This window comes from Alligator sinensis, unplaced genomic scaffold (genome assembly GCF_000455745.1).
Source record: "Alligator sinensis unplaced genomic scaffold, ASM45574v1 scaffold239_2, whole genome shotgun sequence".
NCBI lineage: Eukaryota > Metazoa > Chordata > Crocodylia > Alligatoridae > Alligator > Alligator sinensis.
In genome coordinates this window covers 844,633-869,447 of record NW_005842279.1, presented here as the reverse complement: position 1 = coordinate 869,447, position 24,815 = coordinate 844,633, and the positions used below count along the sequence as shown (strand labels likewise).

The 24,815-nt window shown below is 46.3% G+C and overlaps 1 protein-coding gene across 1 annotated transcript in view; it reads left to right on the top strand.

Moving 5' to 3' along the window:
* Nucleotides 1-17,832, top strand: part of MRPS5 (mitochondrial ribosomal protein S5) — a 114,088-nt gene extending 96,256 nt beyond the window's left edge. The window contains exons 10-11 of the mRNA XM_006027957.3: nt 15,567-15,703; nt 17,208-17,832. Coding sequence (XP_006028019.1) covers nt 15,567-15,703; nt 17,208-17,432 — 362 coding nt within the window. The 3' untranslated portion in view covers nt 17,433-17,832. The remainder of the gene's footprint in view (nt 1-15,566; nt 15,704-17,207) is intronic.
* Nucleotides 17,833-24,815: the final 6,983 nt, after the last annotated feature.

Below are 24,815 nucleotides of genomic sequence, written 5' to 3'. Positions count from 1 at the left end.
GTAGTGTCTTAATTGGTGATATAATTAGAGTATACAAGAGGAGCACAAATACAGTGACATAGTTCTTTGTATGTAATTTCAATTTCATTAGTCACTAATTAAACTAAATGCTAGTGCATTTTAAGAGAATTGTTATATTTCACACATATGGGAAGTTGCTTAATGATTGGTTCTCAATGAATCAGAGACCTGCTATACTTTTGCAGATTTAAGTGTTCATTGTATTCAACTGTTTAATTATTTTATCAATTTCTACAGTCTTAACAATACCTTTAGTAGTCTGGTGCATTGACATGTACTTTTGATTTACTGTTGCTATATCATGTCTCTGTCTTGTGCTGCCATGTTGCTAGTATGAGGTGATTGCTAATATATAAAATTATTAAGATAATATGGTTTTACTAGCATCCAATATGAGTGTGAATTTTCAGCATGCTGTTTTTTCTAAGTTAAAAACAATTTCATTTTCAGAGTAAGTTTTTAATAGTTATAAAATAAATAAAATCCTAACATGTTTAGGACACTCTTCATAAACCAACAGATAAGTAAAGTCAGATTGCCCTCTTGTTTAGCCATGCTGAATTTAATAGGTTGTATGGTTATAACTAAGTACAGTTTGCCTCCTAATGTTTTCAGGTAGCTTAAATAAATCTCAAATAAGTTTGCAGTATTGTAAAGCACAGATACCTGAATACCAGAAGTATTCTTACTGAACTCAACACTTACATTCTTATAAAAGAATACTGCTACTAATGTAAAATGCCAAAGTAAAGCTCTCATTAGGAACTATTAGGTTCTCCCCATGGGAAATGGAAAAATACATTTTTTCAATATCTTCCTTCCAGTCTGGTCAACAGTACTGCATTTACAAACTCTATCCAGAAGTAAGAGCTGCCTAGGGCACCTTAGAAGTGGCATTCATTCCTCAGATTATTATTGTCTTGTAATCTTGTTGGTAGGAGGGGAAATGAAGTCTGGCCTTTTCATCATCTCATGCTTTTTCCAGAAATTATCTTCCAGTAGCTTATTGTTCTGTTAATGCCCTGCCCTCTGTTCCTTTTAAGTATTAAACATTATGTCCTGAGATGTTCCTTCCAACCCTAATTTTCTATGGTTCTATGTTATCTGATAACCCATGACTGACCATGCTTAGAGCAGGATAAGTTACACACACATTTTTATTTTGTGCCTAGAATAATGCTTACATTTTTGTTCTTTTCAACAGCATCACACATGGGCGACTGGTGCTGCCTTAGTCAGGGCAGGCACATGGCCCCCCCACCCCCCCATCAAGCAGTCAGCAACTAGTGGGGGAGGGGGGTGTCCTCCCTCAGCTGATCATGAGGTGGCCAATCACTGCAGCCGCTTTCAGAAGTGGGTGTGGGCATTTCTGAGAGCACCACGGCACTCCCACTCCTGGCCGGCACTTGCAGTGTGGACACCGGCGCTCCTGCCTGCCCCCCCACCCATCGCATAAACAGCGAGCGTGTTGGTCAGGGGGTGCACATTGCCACTGGCATTGCATCTAGTCTGCAGTCCACTCTAAACCTCGCATCATTTGTTGCTGTATTGCAGCCTAGCCAGTTATTCCCCATTTTGGATTTGTGCATTTGACTTCTCCCTTGTCAGGGTAGTGCTTTACACTTACCTTTATTGAATTTCATTGGGTTGCTTTCTGATCACTCCTCTGGTTTGTTGAGATAATTTTACATTCAGGTCCTGTCCTTCAAAGTGCTTGCAACCACTCCTAGATCCATGAGCTTGGTCTCTGTCTCCATTACTGCATTATTATTTCCTTTTTTTAAATAGAAGGTACTTAGAAATTAAATCAGAATACACTGAAAATAGTTCTGTATGTGTACTATTTCTTCTGTCATCACAATCATTACTGAAAATACTGAATAGAACCAGGTGGGGACAGACCATCAAAGGAGCCCCTCTCGGAATACTGTGCTAGTTGACTGTGTGCCACTAATAACAGTTATTCTCACTTTGTGATTTCATCCAGTCCACGTCTCCCTGGTTTTTGATTATGACAGTGCTGGACAGTGTTGGAAGCCTTACTGACATCGCATTTGCATCTATTGCTTCCACCTATTTTAGTAAGATAGTTAAGTCAAAGAAAGAAATTAGATTGAATTGACATAACTTGTTCATCACAAATTTGTTGGATGTTTGTTTTGTTTTAGTCAACCTAATATTCTCAAGGTGCCTACCAATTGATTGTTAAATTTGTTTTAGTATCTATCAAAGTAACAAAATGAGGTGTGTTGGTCTGTAATTCCCCAGGTCTTCCCTTAGTGCAGGGATGGGCAATATACAGCCCACTGGCTGGATCCGGCCCACAGAGGGGATTTGTCCAACCCGCAACAGGTCCCTTGGTCCCGCCTCACCAAGGCACCGCTGGGTCGTGACATGTCCTGCCACCCCCTTGGCACGCAGCAGGGCTGGGGTAGCTACATAGCTGCACTGCCTTTCTAGGCAACCCATGGGGCAGGCAGCTCCTTCCAGCTACTGCCGCTGCTTGTCCCAGCCCCGTAGTAGTGGCAGGGACCAGCATGCACAACCCCAGCCCCATCTGCTCTGGGCTCGCCTGCCTTGGCTCAGCAGTGGCAGAGCAGGAGAGAAACTGCTGCTCAGCGACGGGTAAAAGTGGCCCCTTCCCCTAACCACTGTCGGCGTTTCCTGGCATAGGTCCCCAAAGCCCGTGCGAGGCTGCCCTGTGTCTCTGCTGCAGTCACTGCCACCTCTGGGCTGTCCAACGTGGCAGTGGTGATAGTGCAGAGCAACTGCAGGACAGCCCAGAGGCGGCCGTTACAGACACACAGTGCAGCCCAGCATGGCACGGGCTCCAGGCGGCTGCACCAAGAACTGCCTGGTGGTGGTGAAGGGGAGGGGCCGCTTTCCCCCTGTGCCAAGCAACAGTTTTGTTTTTTATAGCCAGCTGTCCTCTAGAACATTTCTCAACCCATGGGTTGTGACCAGGGATCCTGGTTTTCCGTGATAAAAAAGTGCATATTCTCTGATAAAAACCCCAAAGTCCGTGATTCAAATTAAAGGCCCCCCACAGCCCACCCTGGCCCTACTGGTGTCTCTCACTTCTCCTCCACAACAGCCCCTCAGCCCTGCTTATGCCCCTTGCCCTGCCAGAAGGGGCCCCCAGCTGTCAGGGCTATGGGACCAGGGACCCAAGTCCAAAGCTCCCTGTCCCCAACAGGAGGCAGCTGCAGCAGGAGCACGGAGCTGGCTCCGCTGCTGCTGCTGACTCGGGCAGGGGCAGGGCTGGTTCCCGGCAGGTGTGCACACTCCTGGAGAGCAAGGGAGACCCGTGCCCCCAGATCTGTGTGGGGGCAGGCTGTGGGCTTGAGCTCCCTCCCTGCTTCCCTCCCACAGGGCCACTGTAGCCCCGCGGGCAAGACCTGCCATGACTGGGAACAGCGGGGCCACGCCAGAATCTACTTGTCCCCCCTACCACACCTGTGCCTGTAGCTGCTCTGAGTCACGGAGCCCTGTGCCGCTTCCTTCAGTGCAGGAGGTGCATCACTGGGGCAGCGTGAAGCAAGCAACTGCTAGGAGATCCCCGCGTGGCTCCTCTTGTCTCCGGCTGCACCGGGTCGTGGGGAGGGGAGCAGGGTGGCAGATCCCTGCCGCCCTGCGACCCGGCATGGCTAGGGACAGAGGAGCTGCCTGGTGATCACCTAGTGGCTGCTCGCTCCATGCTGCCCCAGCGATGCACCTGCTGCATGTGGGGCTGCACTGAGGGAAGCAGCACGGGGCCCTGCCACTCAGCAGTGGTAGGCACAGGAGGCACAGTGTGGGGGCAAGGAGATCCTGGTACAGCCCTGCTATTCCCAGCCATGCCGGGTCCTGCCTGCGGGGCTACAGTGGCCCCACGGGAGGGAGCTCAAGCCCACTGGCAGCCCCCTTTGCCCCCTTAAAGTGAAAAATACTGAGTGCCCGGCTGGTTCCACATCTCCCTGCTCCTGGCTGGAGTGCCCAGCCTGGAGCACATGAAACCTAAGCGGCTCTAGCAGCCTTTAAGGCAAGCCGTGCTTGGAGGTGCCGGCTAGGCACTCCATGCATTTCCCCAACACCTCCTCGCTCCCTCAGCCCCCAGCCAGCTTCCACCCCAGCCCCCTGCAAGCCCCACTTACCAGTTCACAGGCTTCAGGAGGAAAGCGAGTCTGACCTAGGCCTTATGACTAACTAAAAGTTGCAGGCTCCGCTCGTCCCCCTCTGCCTCCCCCCTCCCCCTGCCCCTCCGGGCAGGGCTGGGGCTTTACCTCCCTTTTTGCAAACAGCTGTTGCAAGCTGGAACTTAGCCAGACTGCAGAGTTCTTTGCAAAAGGGGAAAATCCATGGGTTTCTCTACTAAAAGAGAAAATCCATGTTTTCTCTGCTAAAAACAGGAAATCTGTGGTTTTCTGCATTTTTCTGTGGGAAACAGAAAACCCGGATCCCTGGCTGTGACACAGAAGTGAGTCAAAGGGTCACAAACAAACTTTAGAAATGGATTCTCCTTTAAAAAAGAAAAACATGGGGAACTGTGCCTTTTCCCTTGAAGGCTGGCAGAATTCCAGCCTGCAAGGGTCTGTTTGTGCCCCCCTGCCCCACACACGGGGGGGGACTGGGGAGCAGTGGGTCAGGAAGAGGGGCACTGGGTTGGGACTGGCAAGTCAATGTTTACAAATGCGTCCTGGTACAAAGAAGGTTGAGAAGCACTGCTCTAGGGAGCAAAGGAGGCATAAGTGGAAACCAGATCAGCAACTGTAACTTGTGTGGGATGTGCCATGTTCATGTTCTACCCAGAAGGTCAAGACCATATCATCTGTACTAAGTGTAAGCTGGTGTCTGTCTTGGAGGAAAAGATTGAAGGTTTGGAAGCACAGGTATAGAAAGTTTCTTCAGCAAGTTGGCAGACGATACAAGACTAGGAAGGATTGTGAACACACTGAAGGATGCAAATGCAATTCAGAAGGATCTCAACAAATTGGAAAGTTGGGCTAGAGCTAACAGACTGATGTTCACTGTGGACAAATGCAAGGTGCTACACCTTGAGAGGAATAAATGAATACAAAATGGGTGACACCTGGCTGTATGACAGCTCTGTGGAAAAGGATTTGGGAGTCTTGGTAGATCAGACTCTATACAAGTCTGCACTGTTATGCAGCCACACAAAAGATGAATGTGATTTTTGGGATGCTTCAATAGAAGTATTAGGTGCATGACAGAGGAGGTGATGATACCTCTCTACTCTGCACTGATTAGGCCTCATCAGGAGCACTGGGTGCAGTTCTGGGCTCCACATTCTAGAAGAGGAGGACTGCAAGCTCCGCAGAGGAGGCTCAGGTGAAACGTAGCCTCCTTCCCCCCTCCACTGCCTCTTCCCTGGAAGTGCAAAGGAAGACTACAAACTTCCAAAATGCACAGTATTGGAAATCCAACAAGAAACTGACATGAAACTGTTCCAACACAATGGAAGCACTAGGAGAAAGGTAAGAGATCAGTGTGGTTGCACAGGGAGCTTCTAGGATTCTTCCAAGGCTAAAGGAAAGCATAGAGGCAATGGAAAGATGGGCAGATCACTCAAGAAGTGTACCAAGAAATAGCAAGAAACCGGAGGAACAAAATCAGGAAGGCAAAAAAAAAATGAGCTGCACTTGGTGAGGGGAGCATAAGGACAGCAAGAAGAGGTTCTATAAGCTGGCCAGAAAAGCAGGACCGAGAACACTGTGGGTCCATTGTTAAACAGCCAAGATGAACTCTGAACAGAAGAGGCAAAGAAAGCAGAGCTACTTGCAGCAACTTTGCCTCTGTTTTCACAAAAAAGTTAAGCTGCAACGAAACACCAAATAAGGATTCTCTGGCTAAGGAAGGGGACAAGCTGCAGGATGAGACAACAAAAGAAATAGAGAGCTTTTGATGAATCCGAGTGAATACAAGTCAACAGGACCTGATGAGCTTCATCCCAAGATACTGAAATAACTGGCAGAGGAGATTTTGGAGCACTTGGCAATAATATTTAGAAAGCGCTGGGAGATAGGCAAGGTACCAGAGGATTGGAAAAGAACCAATGTAGTTCTTCTATTTTGAAAAAGGCAGAACAAGAGACCTGGAAAATTATAGACCTGTTACCCTTGCCTCAATACTTGGAAGTTACTGGAGCATATCCAAAGGGAGTCTGTTTACAAACATCTGAAATGGGGAAAGGCTGAAAGCAGCCAGCATAGATTTACTAAAAACAAATCATGCCGAACAAACCTGATATGCTTCTTTGACTACATGTGCAGACAAAGCAAATGCAGTGGAGATAGTGTATCTGGAATTCAGCAAGGCAACTGGATACATGTGGGCTAGACAAAACCATGGATAGACAACTGATTCAGTAGCCTCAAGCAAAAGGTAATTGGAAATGCCTCCATGTCAGAATGGTAGGATGTTTTGAGTAGAGTCCCACAGGGGTCTGTTCTGTGCCCGGTGTTGTTCAACATGTTTATTAACAAGCTATTGATCTACTGGGGGACATGACTTATGAGAAGAGGCTGAGGGAGCTTATTTAGTCTAGAGAGGAAACAGAGGGGATTTAATAGCAACCTTCAACTACCTGAAGGGAGGTTTGAAAGAGAATGGAGCTAGGCTGTTCTCAGTGGTGGCAGATGACAGAACAAGGAGCAATGGTCTCAAGTTGTAGCAAGGGAAGTTTAGGTTAGATACTAGGAAGAATTTTCTTAGAACAGGTTACCCAGAGAGGTGGTGGAAAGCTCCATCCTTGAAGGTTTTTAAGACCTGGCTAGACAAAGCTTTGGCTGGGATGATCTAGTTGGGCATGGTCCTGCTTTGAGCAGGGGTTGGACTAGATGACCTCCTGAGGTCCCTTCCAACCCTCATTTTCTATGATTCTATGATCTGGATGCTAGAATTGAGAGCTCTTTGAGCAAGTTTGCAGATGACACGAAACTGGGAAGTATTGTGAACTCACTGAAAATCAGAAGCGCAGTTCAGAAGGATCTTGACAGGCTGAAAAGCTGGGCTGGAGCTAACAGGATGAAGTTCAATGCTGATAAGTGCAACACATTTGGGAAGAATAATAAAAAAAAAAACCCCACAAATACAAAATGGGTGTTTTAGCAGCACTGTAGAGAAAGATCTCCACATGGTTGAATGGCAGCACCGTGGAGAAAGATCAAGAAGTCTTGGTGGATCACAAACTCAGTAAGAGTCTACAGTGTGATGTAGCTGCATAAAAGGCGAACACATTTTTGAGCTGCATCAATAAAAGTGTTAGGTGCAAGATAGAAGAGGTGATAGTGCCTCTCTACTTGGCATTGGTTAGGCCTCATCTGGAGTACTGGGTGCAGCTTTGGGGTCCACATTTTAAAAAGGACATGGAGAAGTTAGAGAAGATCCAGAGGAGAATTGTACAAGGCGAGATTGAAGGAATTAGCCATGTTCAGCTTGCAAAAAAGTCACTGAAGAGGGGACAAGATGGCACTCTTCAACTATTTGAAAGCCTGCTATATATAGGGTGCCCATATGTCCCAGTTTGGCCGGGACACTCCAGGATTCTGGAGTCCAGCAGGGAGGTGGAGTGGCATGCTGCACCAGGCAGGTGGCTGGGCAGGCACCACTGCACCTGTGCAGGAGTAAAGCAGGCAGACAGCAGCAGGCACTACCCCATCCACATGTGACACATCCTTGCTCCCACACAGGAGCAGCAGTTCCTGCCCAGTGCACCATGCCTCCCCACCAGACTCTGGCCTGGGACTTTTAACCAATCAGCTAGGATCAGGCTACAGAATCCTGGAGCATCCCAGCCAAACCAGGCGTATGGTCATGGTAGCTATAAAGGAGAGAGCAAGAACACTTTTTCTGTCTTAGTACAGAGACCAGGATAACAGACCAGGATAACAGACCAGTGCCTTGAAGTTGAAGCAATGTAGGTTTAGTTTGGATAGTAGGAAAAACTACTTCCCTGTTAGACCAGTGAGGCAGTGGAACAGACTGCCTAGGAAAATTGGAGAGCAGGGGTGTCCAACCTTTTTGAATGTGGGGCCGGATCACGAACTTCTTACCCCCCAGTGGGCCAGGGAGCCATATTCAAAGACCTCACAGGAAGTGGTATCACATCAGGAAGTGATGTCACGTGACCTTTGACACCAATGAAGTTGCAGGAAGTGACAATGAAATGGGTCTGGAAATGTGGTTTAAAATCCAAAATAAAAACAATATAAAAAAAAAATAATAATACCAAGCACTTGTGTGGTCATGCAGGAGACACAAGTTTCCCGACTAGCACAGAGGGACAGCAAAGTTAGGGCACACTTGCTTCTTTCTGAAAAGCACACAGGGAGCCATGTGGTATTATGTTGGATCACCTTGGACTACCCAGAATCAATTACTCAGTTCCCAAATACAGCTGAGGGCAAAAAGGAGGCAGCTTCTAGCACAAATAGAAAGCAGGACTTACACTTGCCTTTCTCAAATGCAGCAAGACACTATAACTGCTCTGCCCGCATTTTCCCTTTTGCAACCAAAAACGGCAAAGAGTCTCCCATGTGAAAGGCAAGGACCCCTGACACACACACAGGTGCTGGGAGCCCACAGTCACCGGCCCGGCCCCAGGGGAGGCGCCGTCTTCCCGGCCCAGCCCGGCCCAGCCCTACCTGCAGCACCCTGGCCGGGCAGGAGACAGCAGAAGCAGATGATGAGGGCAAGCCCAGTCACCGCGCCACCTCTGCAGGTCCTCATCGCTGTGCCGCGCCAGGCTGGAGGGAGCCGGGGCCAGGGCCAGGCGGCACCTCAGGGCACAGCAAGCACAGGCTCCACCCAAGCTCGGGGTCGCCCCACGCGGCGCGGCAAATGCCGACAGCCCAGTGGGAAGAGGCACCTGCCCATGCTGCTCTGCCTCTGCCAGCAACCCGGGGCCGGGCGGCCAAGCCGGGCTGCCTCTCACCTGCGGGGGGGGGAGTGGCGAGTCGTTCAGGCCGGGAAGCGGTGGCTTCCCCACATGGTGCTGGGGACAGGAGGAGACGGGCCGGGTCTGCACTCCTCTTCCCACACGCACCGCGTCAGCAACATCAAGCTGATGCGGTGCGTGTGGGAACCTTGTCCTTTCCCCAGCCCTTCAGCAGCCATTAGAAAGCTGCTGAGGGGCTGGGGGAGGGACAAGGGGTGGGAACGAAAATAAACCATGTTTACTTTCGTTTCCCGTCGCAGCACCATGTGCCACAGAAAATTACTTTGTGGGCCACATGGCGGCCCACGGGCCATATGTTGGACAAGCCTGTTGTAAACGCTCCATTGCTGGAGGTATTCAAGAAGAGATTGGACAAGCATTGGCCAGGGATGATCTAGGAGTAGCTGTGCCGGTGCTGTGCTCTACTAAGGGTACTTCTAGTGCTTCTGGGTTTTGCTAGCTGCCCCATGGGGCTGGAAAGGAACTGTTTTCTCCTCCTGTTGCTGTATGTTAGGGGTGGGGTGGGATTGCCTTTCTCAGAAGTGCTGGGTGTTGTCTGCAGCCAAGGTTGAGGATTTTGCCTGGGGTGCCAATGCTCCTGCTGGGACTCAATCTGGAGGTTCCTGGCTAAAAGATTTTGTGCCTCTGCTCAGGATCAGACCACTTGACGTATTTAGAGTCAGGAAGAGATTTTACCCCATGTTCAGATCTGTACAGACTGTGGGGGCAGGGGCTGCCTTCCTTTGTATTGGGGGTGTGGCCCTCTTCCTTGCATCTTTCAAGCCTATTTTAACCCTCACAGCAGCAGGCACTGGCTGCCACTGTCCCCCTACTTTAGCTGTTGCAGGTTAGGGTGCTGTGCCTTTTGGCTATGTCCAGGTTAACTGTAGTTTCATTAATGGGTTAGACAATGGATTTGTAGGAGATGGTTTGGATAGGGGTGATCCTGCCTCTGGCGGGAGGTTGAAATAGATGACCTCTGGAGGTCCCATCCAGCCCTACTTTTTCTCTGATTCTGTGATTGATTCTGATCTGTCAGTTACCTTGCTAGTTTAATAACTGATTGCACCAAGCTGCACATTTCTTGAAGCACTTACAAATTTGCATGAAAGATCCATGTTAGTAATTACTGTGTTCTGCCCAAGTACCATTTGGGATCATTCAGAAATATCATTGTAAATTAACACTTAAAATATTGAAGATCAAATGTATAAGTAAAGCTAAATAGAATATTGTAACTCTGCAGATCAGCTCTGTACTGGCCTTCCAGCCATAGTATTGACTAATAGCATCTGGCAGAGTTAGACTTATATTTAAAGTTCTATGATTCTTATTCTTCCTCCACCCACTCGTGGAACTGCAGGAGCTGAGGGTACGTCTGCATTGCAGAGGAAGGTTTAATTGTAGCTTGGATTATTAGCTTTAACCGACCACTATAATAATAACAGAGGAGATGCAGGCACTTCAGACCTTCTGTCAGAGAATAAAATAGGGCAAGGCAGACTCCACTTCCTTTGTGGCACATAAGATTCTCTCTGCTTGATGATGGCACTCCAGCTACTTGTGCTGAAGTCTTTCCTTTGTTGTGTTAAACCTGGTGAGGTGCTTCATAAACTCATAACATACACTATTACAGCTTCTCTCAGAGTAAAGAACTCTCTCACAAAGAACAAACAGCTCTGAGGTTTTAGTATACAACTTATAAAATATAAGCCCATTATTGTTTTGAGTGTGTTTAGAATTTCAAGATGAGAGAATTTACTTCCCTTCGCTTAGCTATCTTCGTGGCTGCAAAATGTTGCATCAACTAATTCTCCTAAACCAGTAGAAGATAACAAAAAATCCATATTTAAAAAGGAATGCAAATGTAATCTTTGCTCAAGACAGCACTCACTCAAGTTTATATTGTAACCAAATTTGCATCTTAGATGGAGCCCTGAATAGGTATTTTCTGTCTCCATTTTGGGAGTGTGGATATGTTTGGTAATATTTAAGCTTCTTGAAAAATTAAGCTTTTAAAGGAAGTCTGTTCAATTCAGCAACAATATTGTGATGTTGATAGTAAGTGAGCAGATCTCCAGAGTGCTTTTGCTTTGCAAATGGTGTGCTTTTGTAAAGCTTATGGTAGGAACAAATTCTGAGCAGTAGCCTGTTGCCTGATTTCATCTGTTAAAAATCTACAGAAAGCTACGTTGACTGAAGAAAGAGGAAAGCCGCGAAGCAAAGCACCAGAAATGGAATGTTTTGGGCCCCTAACGAATAAAACCCTAACAAATAACCTTTCAAAGATCATTCATATGTGACTTTGTCTAGAACTTGATTCTGCCTCAGAATGTAAAAATCAATATTTTCTTAAATGGCAGAACAAATGGTTTTAGATGTTATAGGTTTTGGTGGGGGGGGGTTCAATTATAGGACAGAAGAAAAAGGGAAGTATTAGAGCAGCAAAGCATGCAGTACTGTAATAGATTTTTTTACTCCATTTATTCAGCAACAATTCTGGCCCACAGAGAGGAGTAATCTACAACAGCTGTCTTTGCAGGTTTTAAATAAAATTCATTAGATCTATCACACCAGCCTTTAAAGATTTATAGACCTAGGTCACATGAAACAAGTTTTCCTTGGGGAACTAGAAAGCAAAATTAATACCAGGAAAACCCCAAACAAGAAAAAAACTAACTTCAGTAAAATATAGCAAGTCTTAGTAAAACATTTCCAATTCATGCTGATGCACTCTAATTATGCATTACAATCAATGTGCTGCTCTGGGATGGAAATAGGTTTGCAGCATGTTTATACTTATCCCCTAAGCACCCACCTTGTTGTTTCTTTACATCCATCCCCCTCAGCACCCATTTACTTAGAACTTTTTTTTTTATTGATTTTCTTTTTTGTATCCTGCTCTGTGATGTTTTGCATAAGGTAAATTCTCCTTAAACTTAAAATCCTTTCTACCCCCAGTGCATATCTCTTGTGTTTTAGCCCGGTTTTTAGCCTTTGTATAACTTTTAGGCAGTTAATCTTCTCTATAACCCTAAATTGTAAACAACTTAATTCTGAGCTCTGTAAAATCATTTCTTTTCTACAAAAAGAGCCTTAGCCCCCAAAGTCTTTATCTGCTTCACTTCCAATTTTTCAGTACTGTAGCACTGAAATGTCAAAATGCTTTCTTCTGATGGTTCCTGCTATATCACTTTCTACAATGGTTTCCTGTGCTCTGTTCCTCTCGGCATTGCTTTGTACGCTTCCAGTTTTCATACACTGTACCAGACAATGCCACTATCCATTCAAGGTCCTTCTTTTCAGCATTCTGTAGCATGTGACATCTGGTGGCCAAATATAGGGGGCAAGTTAAATTTGCTGGATTCTCCATGTGTCTTCCTTGTCAGTGAAGTGTGTCTTATGCCCAATATTGTTGTTAAGTTTGACATTTGCAAAGAATCTGGGATATGAGGTATAGGCCAAGGAAAGTTAATATGCATGTCTTTACTTCTTTCTGTAACTGTCATGCAGTCTTTTTATTATGACTGTTTTTCCTCTGTTGCTAGTATATTTTCTCTGCCCTTTCTAATACGTACTGGGGCAAAACGCTGTTCACTCGGCAGGGAATAATTCACTCACTCATCTGTTCACCAGGGATATGCAGGGAGATTTCTTCACTGACTCCTATAAAAATTGAACTGATTACTATCAAATTTAGCCATTAATTTAAGAAGTAATGGTTTCTTCTCTGGGACTTGAGAAGAAATTCTTTTTAGCGTGAGCTGAACATAAATGCCAAAATATTACCATCCTGGGACCCCAGACTGCTCCCAGGGCTCATGTGCCACTCATAGCTTTGCCCAGCAAGAGCCAGTACAGTTTCCCTTATACTCAGACTCCTAAAGCAGCACTGGAGAGCCCTGTCAGTCGTATGCTGCTGCAGCTGAATAGCGTTGCAGACAGCAGCACTGAAGTGGTGGAGGCAGAGAATGACAGGGCAAGGGAAAGGCCAAGAAGAGAGTAGAGCAGCAGCATCCTGCTTCATGCTAGTAGCAGTCTGGATTTGGAGAAGGAAAATAAGACAGATAGTACTTCGACTCTAGTTGCTAGAAGACAGGAGACAGAGTGGAGGTTTGCACATCTTGGATGCATTCAGATATGACGGGTGGTATCCAAGAGCATGGAAGCAGAAACCGTTTTTTGTGGTGGGAGTTAAATTTTCATCAGGAGAATGTTGCTGGTCCCAGAGCTCCTTGGTGTCTTCTTTTCCTAATCCATCATCCACTATATCGTCTCTCTCTTGTCAGGGTTTAGTGCTGGGGCTAGTCAGTATCTGGTACGGTTCTTGGGAGCAGTCTAGTAGGGCGTGATTGGTCCTCTTGCACTTCATCCTGCATACTTTTCCCATGTTCTGATGTCTCTCTCTTTGTGGTCTTAGCCCTGAACATTTGTTTCTCTCTCGCATATAATTTCTTACTCAGCTGGTATGCCACCCTTTGTAACCTGCTGCCAGCTTTACAGACAGCCTCCAGGATCTCTGCTCAGCAGAGTAAACACTAAGACTCCCTTTCCACCTATCAGTTACTGAGGTTAGCCTTGTATTAGGAGACTAATTTCCATCTTCTTGCCTGTGATATGGGGCCTGCAGGTCAGCTTTTTTTCATCACTAACTAGAAGTGATGCTTTCTGTTGCTTTGGTGATTTTTTTTTTTTTTTTTTTTTTTTTTAACTGTTTGGAAGACTTTGACTTACTTTTTAGGAAAGACAAACAGCGCACAGTGCTATGAATTATCCAGTCTGCCTTTATTTTGTAGTATTTTCAGTGCTTGCAGAATATAAACTTTAAACTTTGACAGTTAATAAGTAACAAAGAAAGCACCTTTCAGGCATATTTCACAATGAAGGTATAGCAGATGTTTCTTAAGACAAACTGATTTGTCATCCTAATGAAGAAATCCTCAGAGAACTCCTAAGTCCAGCGTTGGTTCAAATTCTGTCTTTATGCAGCTCCTTTGTTTTATTTTTGTGTTTGTCTATGTGTTTGATTTCTATGCTAGTCTCCCCCCAAAAAGTGCAGGGTGGCTTGGAACAATAAAGTCATAAAAATGGATAAAATAATAAAACAGTTCCCCCCAAAAAACAGTCAAAGCTTAACTCCTCCTGCTAAATGCTTGCTAAAATAAAAAAGTCTTACAGAAAATGGACAAGCTTGGGCTCTGGTGGGCCTCAATGGGGAGGGAACTGAGGAGCAACAATCAAATGCCAAGTGTGCCCTTATTGCAACGAAGGCTAACAGCATACTGGGCTGCATTAGTAGCTGTGTTGCCAGCAGATTGAGGGAAGTGAATCTTCCCCTCTATTCTGCACTGGTGAGACCAAATCTAGAGTACTGTGCCCAGTTTTGGGCCCCACACTACAGAAAGGATGTAGACAAATTTGTGGAGAGTGCCACAGAGAATAATGGAAATAGTTAGAGGGCTGGGGCACATGACTTCTGAAGATACGCTGAGGGAACTGGGCTTATTTAGTCTACAGAAGAGCAGACTGAGAGGCAACTTAATAGCAGTCTTCAACTACCTGAAGGCTGGTTCCAAAGAGGTTGGAGCTAGACTGTTCTCAGTGGTGGCAGATGAGAGAACAAGGAGCAGTGGTCTCAAGTTGCAGCAAGGGAAATAGAAACTTTGAAAATATCCAACCTAGTTAGATTGGATATTAGGAAAAACTTTCTCACTAGGAGGGTGGTGAAGCACTGAAACAGGTTACTCAGAGAGGTGGTGGAAGCTCCATCCTTGGAAGTTTTTAAGATCCAGCTAGATAAAGCTGTGGGTGGGATGATCTAGTTGGGGATAGTCCTGCTTTGAGACGGGGGTTGGACTAAATGACCTCCTATGAGGTTCCTTCCAACCCTAATTTTCTTATGATTGTAAGAATGGCCTTCCGTGTATTATCGCCAAGTGAACTTGGTGCACAGATGGTATTTGCAGGAGCAGCAAGGCAGCAGGAGGGTGGCTGGGTGTGCTAGCAGTGGGAGAAGGCAGTGGGGATGGTGCACGGGGTGCTGGAAGCCTGCCAAGCCCGAGCTTCCCCAAGCATGTCAGCTTCCAGCACCCCCGTGCACTGTTGAACTTTGTTAGGTAGCAAACTACAATACCTCGAAGGGGTTTTACCTTGCTATGTAACAAAGTCATTCAAAGTAGAATACTCTGCTGATTGTGGAAATAGCAATGCTACTAAAGCGATACAAATAGGGCATTTAAGCCGCTTTAAAGGCCAGTTTTGTTGTGTGTACAAAGGCCCATTGATGGTGACATTTTCTATGCAATTGTGCAATGTATTAAGTAACCTATCTTTAATATAAAAATCAAGTGACTTCAGTGTGGCTGTGAAGAATGTAAGGAATATAAAAATCAAGTGACTTCAGTGTGGCTGGGAAGAATGTCAGAAGTAATATGCCAGTATTTGTGCTATTTTATCATTAAGGAAGATTCTGAGGGCTTTCAGTACTCGTAATTTCATGCCATTTTGAGGTTGCAGCAGGCCAGTCTCTGGTGGTGATAGAGGTTGTGTTAAAGTCTCCATGTTTTTAACTAACATTCTCATTGGTCTGCTTGCTAACTGTTTTTTTCAGGGTATGGTCTACGTTGTCACCGAGCTATTATCACTATCTGCAAACTCATCGGGATTACAGACATGTATGCCAAAGTGTGTGGATCCCCTCATATCCTTAACCTCACCAAAGCACTCTTTAAGGGATTGGCAAACCAGGTACTTTTTACAATCCACACTTGTAGTCCATTGTTCATTAGTTCAAAAGGTGGACTACTATCAATGTGGTAGTAGTTCATAGACAAACACAGTTTTAAGTTTTTGGTTCAGAAATAACAATATATAAATTAATTCTACAATTCAGAGAGCAGAGCTGGAATTAACTCGTCCTTCATACTTCCGCTCTGGAATCATCATCACCTAAAGCTGCCCAGTCAGACACTGCTATCAGAAATGTTAATGCATTCAACAAGGAAGCACCTTAAGAAGAGATCCGAACTGGTGGGGTTAGTCTGGGGGTTTTTTCAGTGACAGTTGAAAAAGATGATGCCTTAATCGTATGTTCCCATTATGATTCTGTGATAATCTATCTAAGGTGACTGGGAAACAGTCAGTAGAAGGCTGTAGTCTCTGACCCTGTGGCCCAATCAATAATCAACTAACATTTTAAATAGAGCTTATGAAAATATGCTTCTTCTCTTCTGCTGTTGCCAGTGTTTTTACAGTGCAGTTCTAAGCAACAGCGAAATCATGGCTTGTCTTTTAGTTGTAACAAGCTTTCAGGAGTGATAGTATGTGGCAGAACAAATGGAGGAAAGGCAAGAGACCCATTTGGTGATTCACTGTTCCTAGAGATGGTCATTAAATTTAGCTCTTTCAGTGTGCTGAAAAGGCAGCTGTGGGTTCTCCGTTCTTATCAGATGCATGTCCTAGGGAGTGAGAACTTTAACGAAGCAATTTTTGACAGAACAAGGTTAGGTTGAAAGTCAACCTAACAGAAATAGTTATTACCTCAAAGTGTTTGCATTGGGCAGCACAGCTGCTTCATTACTGGTGAACTAGCAAGATTTATAGTAAACTGAGACTAAATGGCAAGTGTAATGTGTCACTGGGAAGCTTACTATATGATGCGTATCAGAAGCTTCTAGCATCCATTTACCTGTCCATCTGGAGGAACTATGTTGTACTGGATGTTTGCTTTAACTTTATATTTTCCTATTCAGCGCCCCCATCTTCATAACAGCTTCCTCTGGGATGTTGACTTAGTCACTGCTTGTTCATACTTTCACAAAAGACACTACAGTTTATAGTAGGATCTGTTCCAGAAAGGAATGCTGCTAAGAATGACTACAGTGCCAGCAAATCAGAAAGCCTGAAATGGTAACAGTTCACCCAGAAGTATAAAGCTGCTTTGGATTTACCAACAAAAAAGACACCATTTGCCCAATTCACTTAACTGTTCCATCCACTAACCTACTGCTGATCAATCTTTTTATACACAGTAGCTAAAATATTTTATTAGAAGATAAATGCAAATAGTGTTGCTTACAACACTGAGACCTTGAACCCTCATAGGCAAACTGCATTCTACTTTGTCTCTCAGGTCAATCTCAAATAAATATCATTTATAGACCAGTATACTCAAAACAACAGGGTAAGCTAGCCTTTCTCCTGGTAACATTTACCACAGATCCTTTTTATTTCTTCTCCCTTCTTCAAACAGAAAACCCACCAGGACTTGGCAAATGAGAAGAGCCTCCATGTGGTGGAATTTCGTGAGGAGCAAGGCCCATTGCCTATCCTTGTGGCTTCCCCTCAGGGGACAGTCAGAAAGGATCCCGAGACAATAGAGGAGGTTCCAGATGTCAAGCTGGAGTGGAATGAAGTAAGGGTGGCACACAGAAGGGGAAGGTCTGCCTGGTCCAGTGTCAAGAGAATGGCATGTTGAAAACCTGGACTGTGCTGTGTCCTGTGTGCAGGGCTGCTGCTGCACAGAGGCAGAGAAAGTCCATCCCAAAGCAAAGATTTACCTACATTTGCACCCCAGATGAAGCCTGTGGGGAAAGACTCCAGCAGTGCTCATTTAAACAGGTGCATGTTAGTGACAGTTCGTGTTGCTGCTGTAACTCCAATACTCAGCAACAGAGTTTATTTTTCCACTATCAGCTGTCCTGAATGTAGATGGCTGATGTACAGCAGCACTGATTCCATACATGCAATTACCTGGTCCCAGACCTAAAGACATTCTGTAATCAGCAGATCCAGTTTTTTTCCTTCCAGGTATGTTGGAAACTATTAAAAACCTCATTGGAAAAAAAGTTAAGACTTCTCATCACCTAATAAATTGCTTTTTCAAAGTTGCTTGAAAGTTTCTATTTGTGCCCTAAGAGTACAAAGCATTCTGTAGGGTATAAGTTAGCACATTGGCTCCCCCATCTCTCAAGCACATAATCTATCCCCAGAGTGTGCAATTGGAAATACCTGTTTAGTTGGAGGAGTGAGGGGTACAGGTTGGGAAGAGGGTGGAGGTGAAAGGAAACCCAGAGTTGGTTTAGGATTTCCTAGAGCCAGGGAAAGAACTGAAGGAGAGAGTGATGTTAGTGAAAGGTTGGGAGTTGGGATGGGGTGCAGAGGGTACCTAAAGTGGTTTAAAATGATGTGTGCAGTAAAAGGGGGAGGCAAGCAGGAAGGGAGATGGTGATAGGAAGAGAAGAAAAGAAGATGATGTAAAGAGGAACCATGGTGAGAACTAATAAAGAACAGTAGGACAGCAGGGTTAGGTAATGTGAAACAACAGCAGGAGCTGTCCATGTCAGGAGCAGTATTTCTTACCCTTTCAGGTTGATGATCTCCCACTCAAAGATTCTCCCAATCCCCTTACCTTTATAGTAGATGTACTGGTGGCAAAGTCTGCAGAATCCACATGTTCGTTTTTGGGAGGACGACGGAGAAGTCTTGACCATGAAGAGTCGGGGTGGGCAGGGAATGGATGGGGAGTGGGGAAGGTGGGGGGAAGTTGATCTTTGCTTTGCTACTCTTCACCCAGTCCAAGGTCATTGCAGTCATCCTCATGTGCCCTTTAGGGCAGGCACCCTCTTCATTCCGAGTCTGTGCAGTGGGCTCCTGGTCAGTGACTAGGACTCCTAAGTACACTGGTAAGATAAATATAATAGGGTAAAACATTCATGCCAGCCTCTGAAGGGATGTGTATTAACACAGTTAATACAGTAGTTCTCAGGGCTGGCTGGAGAGTAGATGCCCTTGTAGCATGGGCTGGTAGTCCATGGTCAGACAGCTGGACATGTGGAACTGTCTCTAGCTGTCTCTAGCTGCCAAGTTACACAAGAGGAAGCTGAAACTACCTTAAACACATTGATGGCATCTCCTTTCCCTGTAAACAATTGCTCTAGCTCCAATGGGCCTGTCATCCATGCCATAACAGTTTGAGCACTGGCTTGGTTCTGATGAAAACAATATCTATGGCAAAAACAGAGTGGCCATTTTATCAAGTTCATATGCAGGTGTGGAATGCAGTGCCACACCCCAGAATGCTTGTATATCATATAATGTAATCCAAGGTTGGGTTGCTCATGTCTCAAGCAGCACCTTCTATGCAGGGCTCTGACTTTTATGTGGAATTGGTTTGCAGTGATGTAAAACTGCAGATTCCTTAGGGCTGTAGTGGGATACTTGTACTTAGCCACGATGAATTTAGTCCACGCTTAAGCTTTGGTCAGATGAAGGATGAATGGTAATCACACTTCTCACATACAGGATAAGTGCCCCTGGGGAGCAGTTTTAGAGCTTCATTACTGCTTGCAAACTGAATCTAATCTGCCTCTAGTGCAACAAGGATTCAGCCTGCAAACGATGTTTTCGTTGAGGTAACAAAATCTGAGCTGACACCTCAGTGATGCATGCTCTCCTCTGTCTGTGCTTAGAATTTTCATTGCAGCTTTGTGTTCAGCTAACCAGAACCAAATAAATTAAAGCTAAATAAACCAAGCCAGCACACAGTCTGTTGCCATCTTTAGCAAAATGCAGCATTCCTTTTAAAATGGTGCTTGATTTCAGCCAGTTAAGCCTCTATCCCTGCACAAGCTACTCGAAAACAGAATTTTAAGTAAAGTATGCAATTACAGGTAAGTGAAAATTGCACCTATTGTACTTACTAGAGATTTTCCCTCTGGGTTTAAGTGCAGCTGCTAGGGAAAAACAAGAATGACCAAGCACAATTCCTATCAGTTCCACCACAGAGAACATTTGTCATTTTTTCACCTTTGATTAGGCAGAGCAATCTAGCTAAAATAATTTGAATGCACTTTAATTTGCCCCTGCCTTCACAAATAGCTGCTCACTCAGTCATTGGATAAATAAGTGTTTAGTACCGGCTCACTTAAGCTGCTTCCACACAGCCTAGTTCTCCAGTGTATCTGATCCCCAGATAATAGTGGAGATGGACTGAAATATTCAAACCTAACAAATGTGTTTAGATTCTTTTGACTTCATTTCTTAACTGGATATAAAGAACAGACTCGGGGATTGTCTGTGGTGGCTTATATTGGTGCAGAATTCAGTTGCTTTGATGTAAAAAGATGTGTATCCATTAACACAGGCTACTCACTTCACAGTAACTGGCAAATGTCTCTTAAGCCACTTCAATTTCACCTGGTGGAGTAAGTTGCTGCTGTAGCTGAGCCAGTGGAGTTGCATCTTTGCTCTGCATTCTGACTTTCTTCCTACTACCTTCCCTGATTACTCTGCATTAATGTTGGTTTGCTTGTCTCTTCCAGCACTGTCCCCCAATCCCTCCACCCCTCTTTCTCTTTCTCCCCACTTCTCTTGCCTTTTGTATTCTAATTTCTCTCTCCTTCTCATACACAGCTTTCTGCACATCTTTTCACAGCATCTGAAAAAGTGAACTACAGCTCACAAAGGCTTGCATTATAGAGATCTATTTACTTAGATTTTATAAGGTCCAAATCTACCCTGCCTTCTACTCTATTCTGCTGCACACAGCCAGTCTTTTACCTATCTGGCCCTCTATGGCTCTGAGGTTGCTACAGCCAAATGTCCTCCCCCTGTTTATAGTATGGTATGCAACCAGGTTCTGCTTGTATGCATTCACTCCAGGAGGCAACATCCCCAGCAAGCTTGTGTCATATATATCTAGCAAGCCCTGTGCCATGCCTGGTGGTTGTGCTTTTGCTTGGAGCTGTGCTGAGGGCCTAAACCTTCTGGTTTTCTGTGGGGAGGAAAGGTACAAGGAAGTTTTGCTGTCTGGACATAGAAAGTACGAGAAAGCCATGGCTTTGGAGATGGCCTACAAGCAGGTTAGGGGCAAAACACATTTCCAGCAGTCATACAGCCACCTGTGCAAGGAGTTGGCTAGGATTCTAGCATGAGACACCAGTGTAGTCTCACATTTCATCTCAGACATGGCTGAAGTGATGAGCAAGAGGACTAAGGCCAGCAAGTGCTTCCACAAAGATGTGCTGGACAGCCACTAGTGGGAGTCACAAGAACCTGACGAAGACCTGGACACCCAGATCCCCATCCCCACTGCGTGGCAGCTTCCTGTTCCTAAGAAAGCTCAGGAATCTAGCAGCACTGAGAACACCTGCCAACATCACTCCATTTGCTGGGAGTAGGTGGACATAATCCACCTGCTGACTGCCAGAACTCAGAATTCAAACAAATCAATCAGCAGAAGGGTGATGGGACATGCTACTTAACCTAGACCAAGCCCTTAATGCTCCTGCTTCCAGCTGCTTGGGCTGTGCAAAGTTCCCACCACCTGACTTGAGCATCAGTGTGAGGAAATCCAGGTGGTCCTGCCATACTTACAGCCTCTGGATGCAATGAGATAGGGTGGAGGTGGCACATGCATCCACTCTTCCAGGAAAAGCAAATGTCGGGTAGTGAAGAGCCAATGTATGCACTGCTGAAAGAGACTTGCCAAGGGAAGATCTTCCCCAGCCTTCAGAGCTGAAAGCTGCTTTGAGTTTGTTTCCAGAAGCCCTGAATTGCAAGGAGGGCTGTTTTTGCTGGATCATGACACTGAGGGCAATGGCCTCAGTCAAATGGTTACTAAAAGGAGCTATTTTGTCAGTGGTAGGGTGAGCAAAAGCTGCAGAAAGCTACAGGGGTTCAGCTTGCAGGTACTAGGAAATGCAACCAAAGAGGTGAGTGGTAGGAAGGGAAAATGTACAGGTTCCCTCTGCAGGCTCAGCAATTGAGATATGCTTTGCCTTATCAAAAACAATGGGCTTGCAGAAAACAATGAGACATCCATCCATCTAATGATGTTCCTTGCTGCCTGAGTTCTTTACATTACAGATAAAAATGCTGCCTGACCATCTCTCAAAACATCTGGTTCATCACACTGACCAGCAAGGCCCCAGAAAAAGTTGCTTGCTTACCCAAGGCTTCCACATTTGCACTCCCTGGCATCCTAATGAGCTCAGAAGGAGTGAGTAATTGTTTCTACAAATAAATGAATGCCTGCACTCATCCTTCTCTCTCTCCCACACATGCACGTCCTCCCCTGAGGATTGCAGGCAACATTGCTTAGCTGCATCTGCTTTCACAGAAGCCCATACAAATATTTAAGGTGCTTTAGAGCTTAGCACACTACTCCTCCTGCTTGTGCTCCAGTGAATCCCCCACAACAGGTCTCTTGCTGGCTATACTCCCCACTCTGCCTCTTCTAAGGTCATCTTTCCCTCACCTTCTCAAAAAAACTTTGTCCTGCCCCTCCACACCTTCCAGCAGCCTTGAGATTTTGAAGTTGCCATCTGCTGGTGTCTACCCTTAACGCCAAGTGGCAATTTGTCAGGGGTACAGCCAGAATGTAGATGGCCAGGGCTTAACCTAAAGAGCCACAACCCAGGGGACCAGGAACAGACAGGGATGGTCAGGCAAGCACGGGTCCCAGCTAGAACTGGAAGACTAAGGATCAAATGTAGAAACCAGGAAATTTAAGGAGTTGGAAGCCCAAAACTAGAGAGAGGCATCAGTCCTGTTGAGCAGCCTCCTGAGCACTGAAATCAAGCAACCACATCCATGGAGGCAACTGGGACCAGTTGGGGTAGTCTACTGGCAACCAGGCCCACCCAGGTAAATCAGAGCCAGCTGGGAGCAATGTCGCCTGCCTGCTGCCCTAGCTCCTAACAAGCTCTTGGGCCAGGGACAGACATTACACATACACCCGTTGAAGTGATCAGAAACTGGTTTAAACTGTAACAGAACAGACATTCAGTGCACATAAGCCAGTTTGAAAATGCCTGAAACTGGTTTGAGATAAACCTGGTTGAATGTAGTATCAGCCTTAACTGATTTGGCTCAAACTGGTTTATGCAATATCTGTCCCAGACCCCTTGCTGGTATAAGTTAAGTCAGAGACCCCCAGCATCCTGGCATGCTGTTTGAGCTGGGCTCTCTGCTCCAGCCCAGCCAGGCTGGCCCCAGGAGCAACAGGGGCAGGGGTCTGGCCAGAGGGGTTTAATTCCCCCTCCCTGTGCCACCGGCAGGGACCTGAGTGAGGTCTGCCTGCACTCCCCACTAGCAGGGGGGCCTGAGGCAGAGAGGGGCAGGGAGCAGAGTTAGTTTCCCCTCTACCATGCTGGCAGCCGGGTGCCTCCCTGCCAAGAATAGGCTCCTGGCTGTCCCCTCTGCCGGAGGCCCAAGGGAGGAAGAATAACCCTGCTCCCTCCCCAGAGGCCCTGCCTGGCCATGCCCCCTTCCTACCACTTTGGGGGAGAACAAGCCCCTTCCCAGCAAGGGGCTGCAGCCTCAGGCTGCGTGCAGCAGCACCAGGGTCTGGGTCCAGAGCCCTGCAAGCGCCTGCAGCACCGCCACACTCCACAGCCGCTCTGCTGACCCTGCAGCGCGGCCCCGCCGGGAAGCCGTGACAGGCTCTTGCCCGTGGGTCACTCGCCTCTCGCCACTCCAGCTGCCGGGCAGGGATGGCCCCCGCCACTTGTTCTGTGCCAAGGCAAGCCACTGAAGGGGTTTATTCAGACTCCATTATTCCCGCCGAACTTCAGCTGCAGCCTGGCTGGGCAGACCCTGCGACCAGCAACTGAATAAGCCCCCTCCTGCGGGGCCGGGGGCCTGCTCCAAGCACAGAGGGGCCGCTTGCACCACAGCCAGGTCTGCTCAGCTGGATCTGCCAGGCCCAGCCGCTGCTGCCCTGTGCTCCGAGACAGCAGCTGAATAAGCCCCTCTCGCCGGCAGGGAGCTGTGTCCGAGCACAGGGCAGCAGCGGCTTCTGGCGGCGGCGGAGGGGACAGCCAGGGGCCTATTCTCGGCAGGGAGCCACCCGGCTGCCAGTGGGGTAGAGGGGAAACGAACTCTGCTCCCTGCCCCCACTCTGCCTCAGGGGCCAGGGTGCCCCCCTGCTGCAGCACCGAGGGGGGAGTGCAGGCAGACCCAGCTCGGGTCCCTGCCGGTGGCACAGGGAAGGGAAATTAAACCCCTCTCTGGCCAGTTCAGCCTGGGTTAGCCATGCCCCCCAGCACAGCTTCCTTGCAGGCAAGGGCCAGCTCTAGCTCCCCTTGCGCCTCACCTGAGCAACTACAGGCATCTGCCCACATTGGCTCAGTCCAGAGAGCATGTTTGTCCGGTTACAAACTGGTTCAGCCTAGTCAGGTTAAACTAACCTGTGTAGTGCGCAGGTTTGTTATTACCCTGAAATAGAATAGTTTTCTGATAAACATACTGTTAGGTTTACAACAATTTAGATTATTAGGAAGTATTAGCTTTACAGCTGAATACAAGGCATGACCTGTGGCCTAGCAATGCAGCTGACCACAAGGCAGATTGATAGCTAAGCCTTTGCTTGTGTCAAGTAATCATTTTAACTGTATTAAGCATTTTCTGAGTTAAAAGCAGCAAGTATCTCTGTGTCTGTGTGCTGAAAAATCAGCTACAGCAAGAAGTAAGATAAGACAGGGAAACCATTGTTCTGGGTGCACTGGTTGTGTCCTTGAGAAGTATCTACTACTGTGTAAGGTTTTGCTAACATATTATAATGTTACTGTTACTTAACTTTTAGCTTTTTAAAAAGTGCTAGTTCAGCTTAATAAAAATATGCTGTTACAAAGATTTAAAAAGCTCCGCCCAAGTATTGCTTTTTTTTGTTAACCATGAAGTCTTGCCTTGTTGTAATAAGTATAAAAGACCACCTCCCCCTTAAGGGGGGGGGCATTTTGCCTTTTGCTGGCTTTATGGTCTTTGCTCGAGCAAATAAACAGCTGTCTTTCTTTACCCGCGTTGTCTGTCAATCAAATTACAGCTAGACAACGAACCTTAGGGAGGTTTCTCCCAC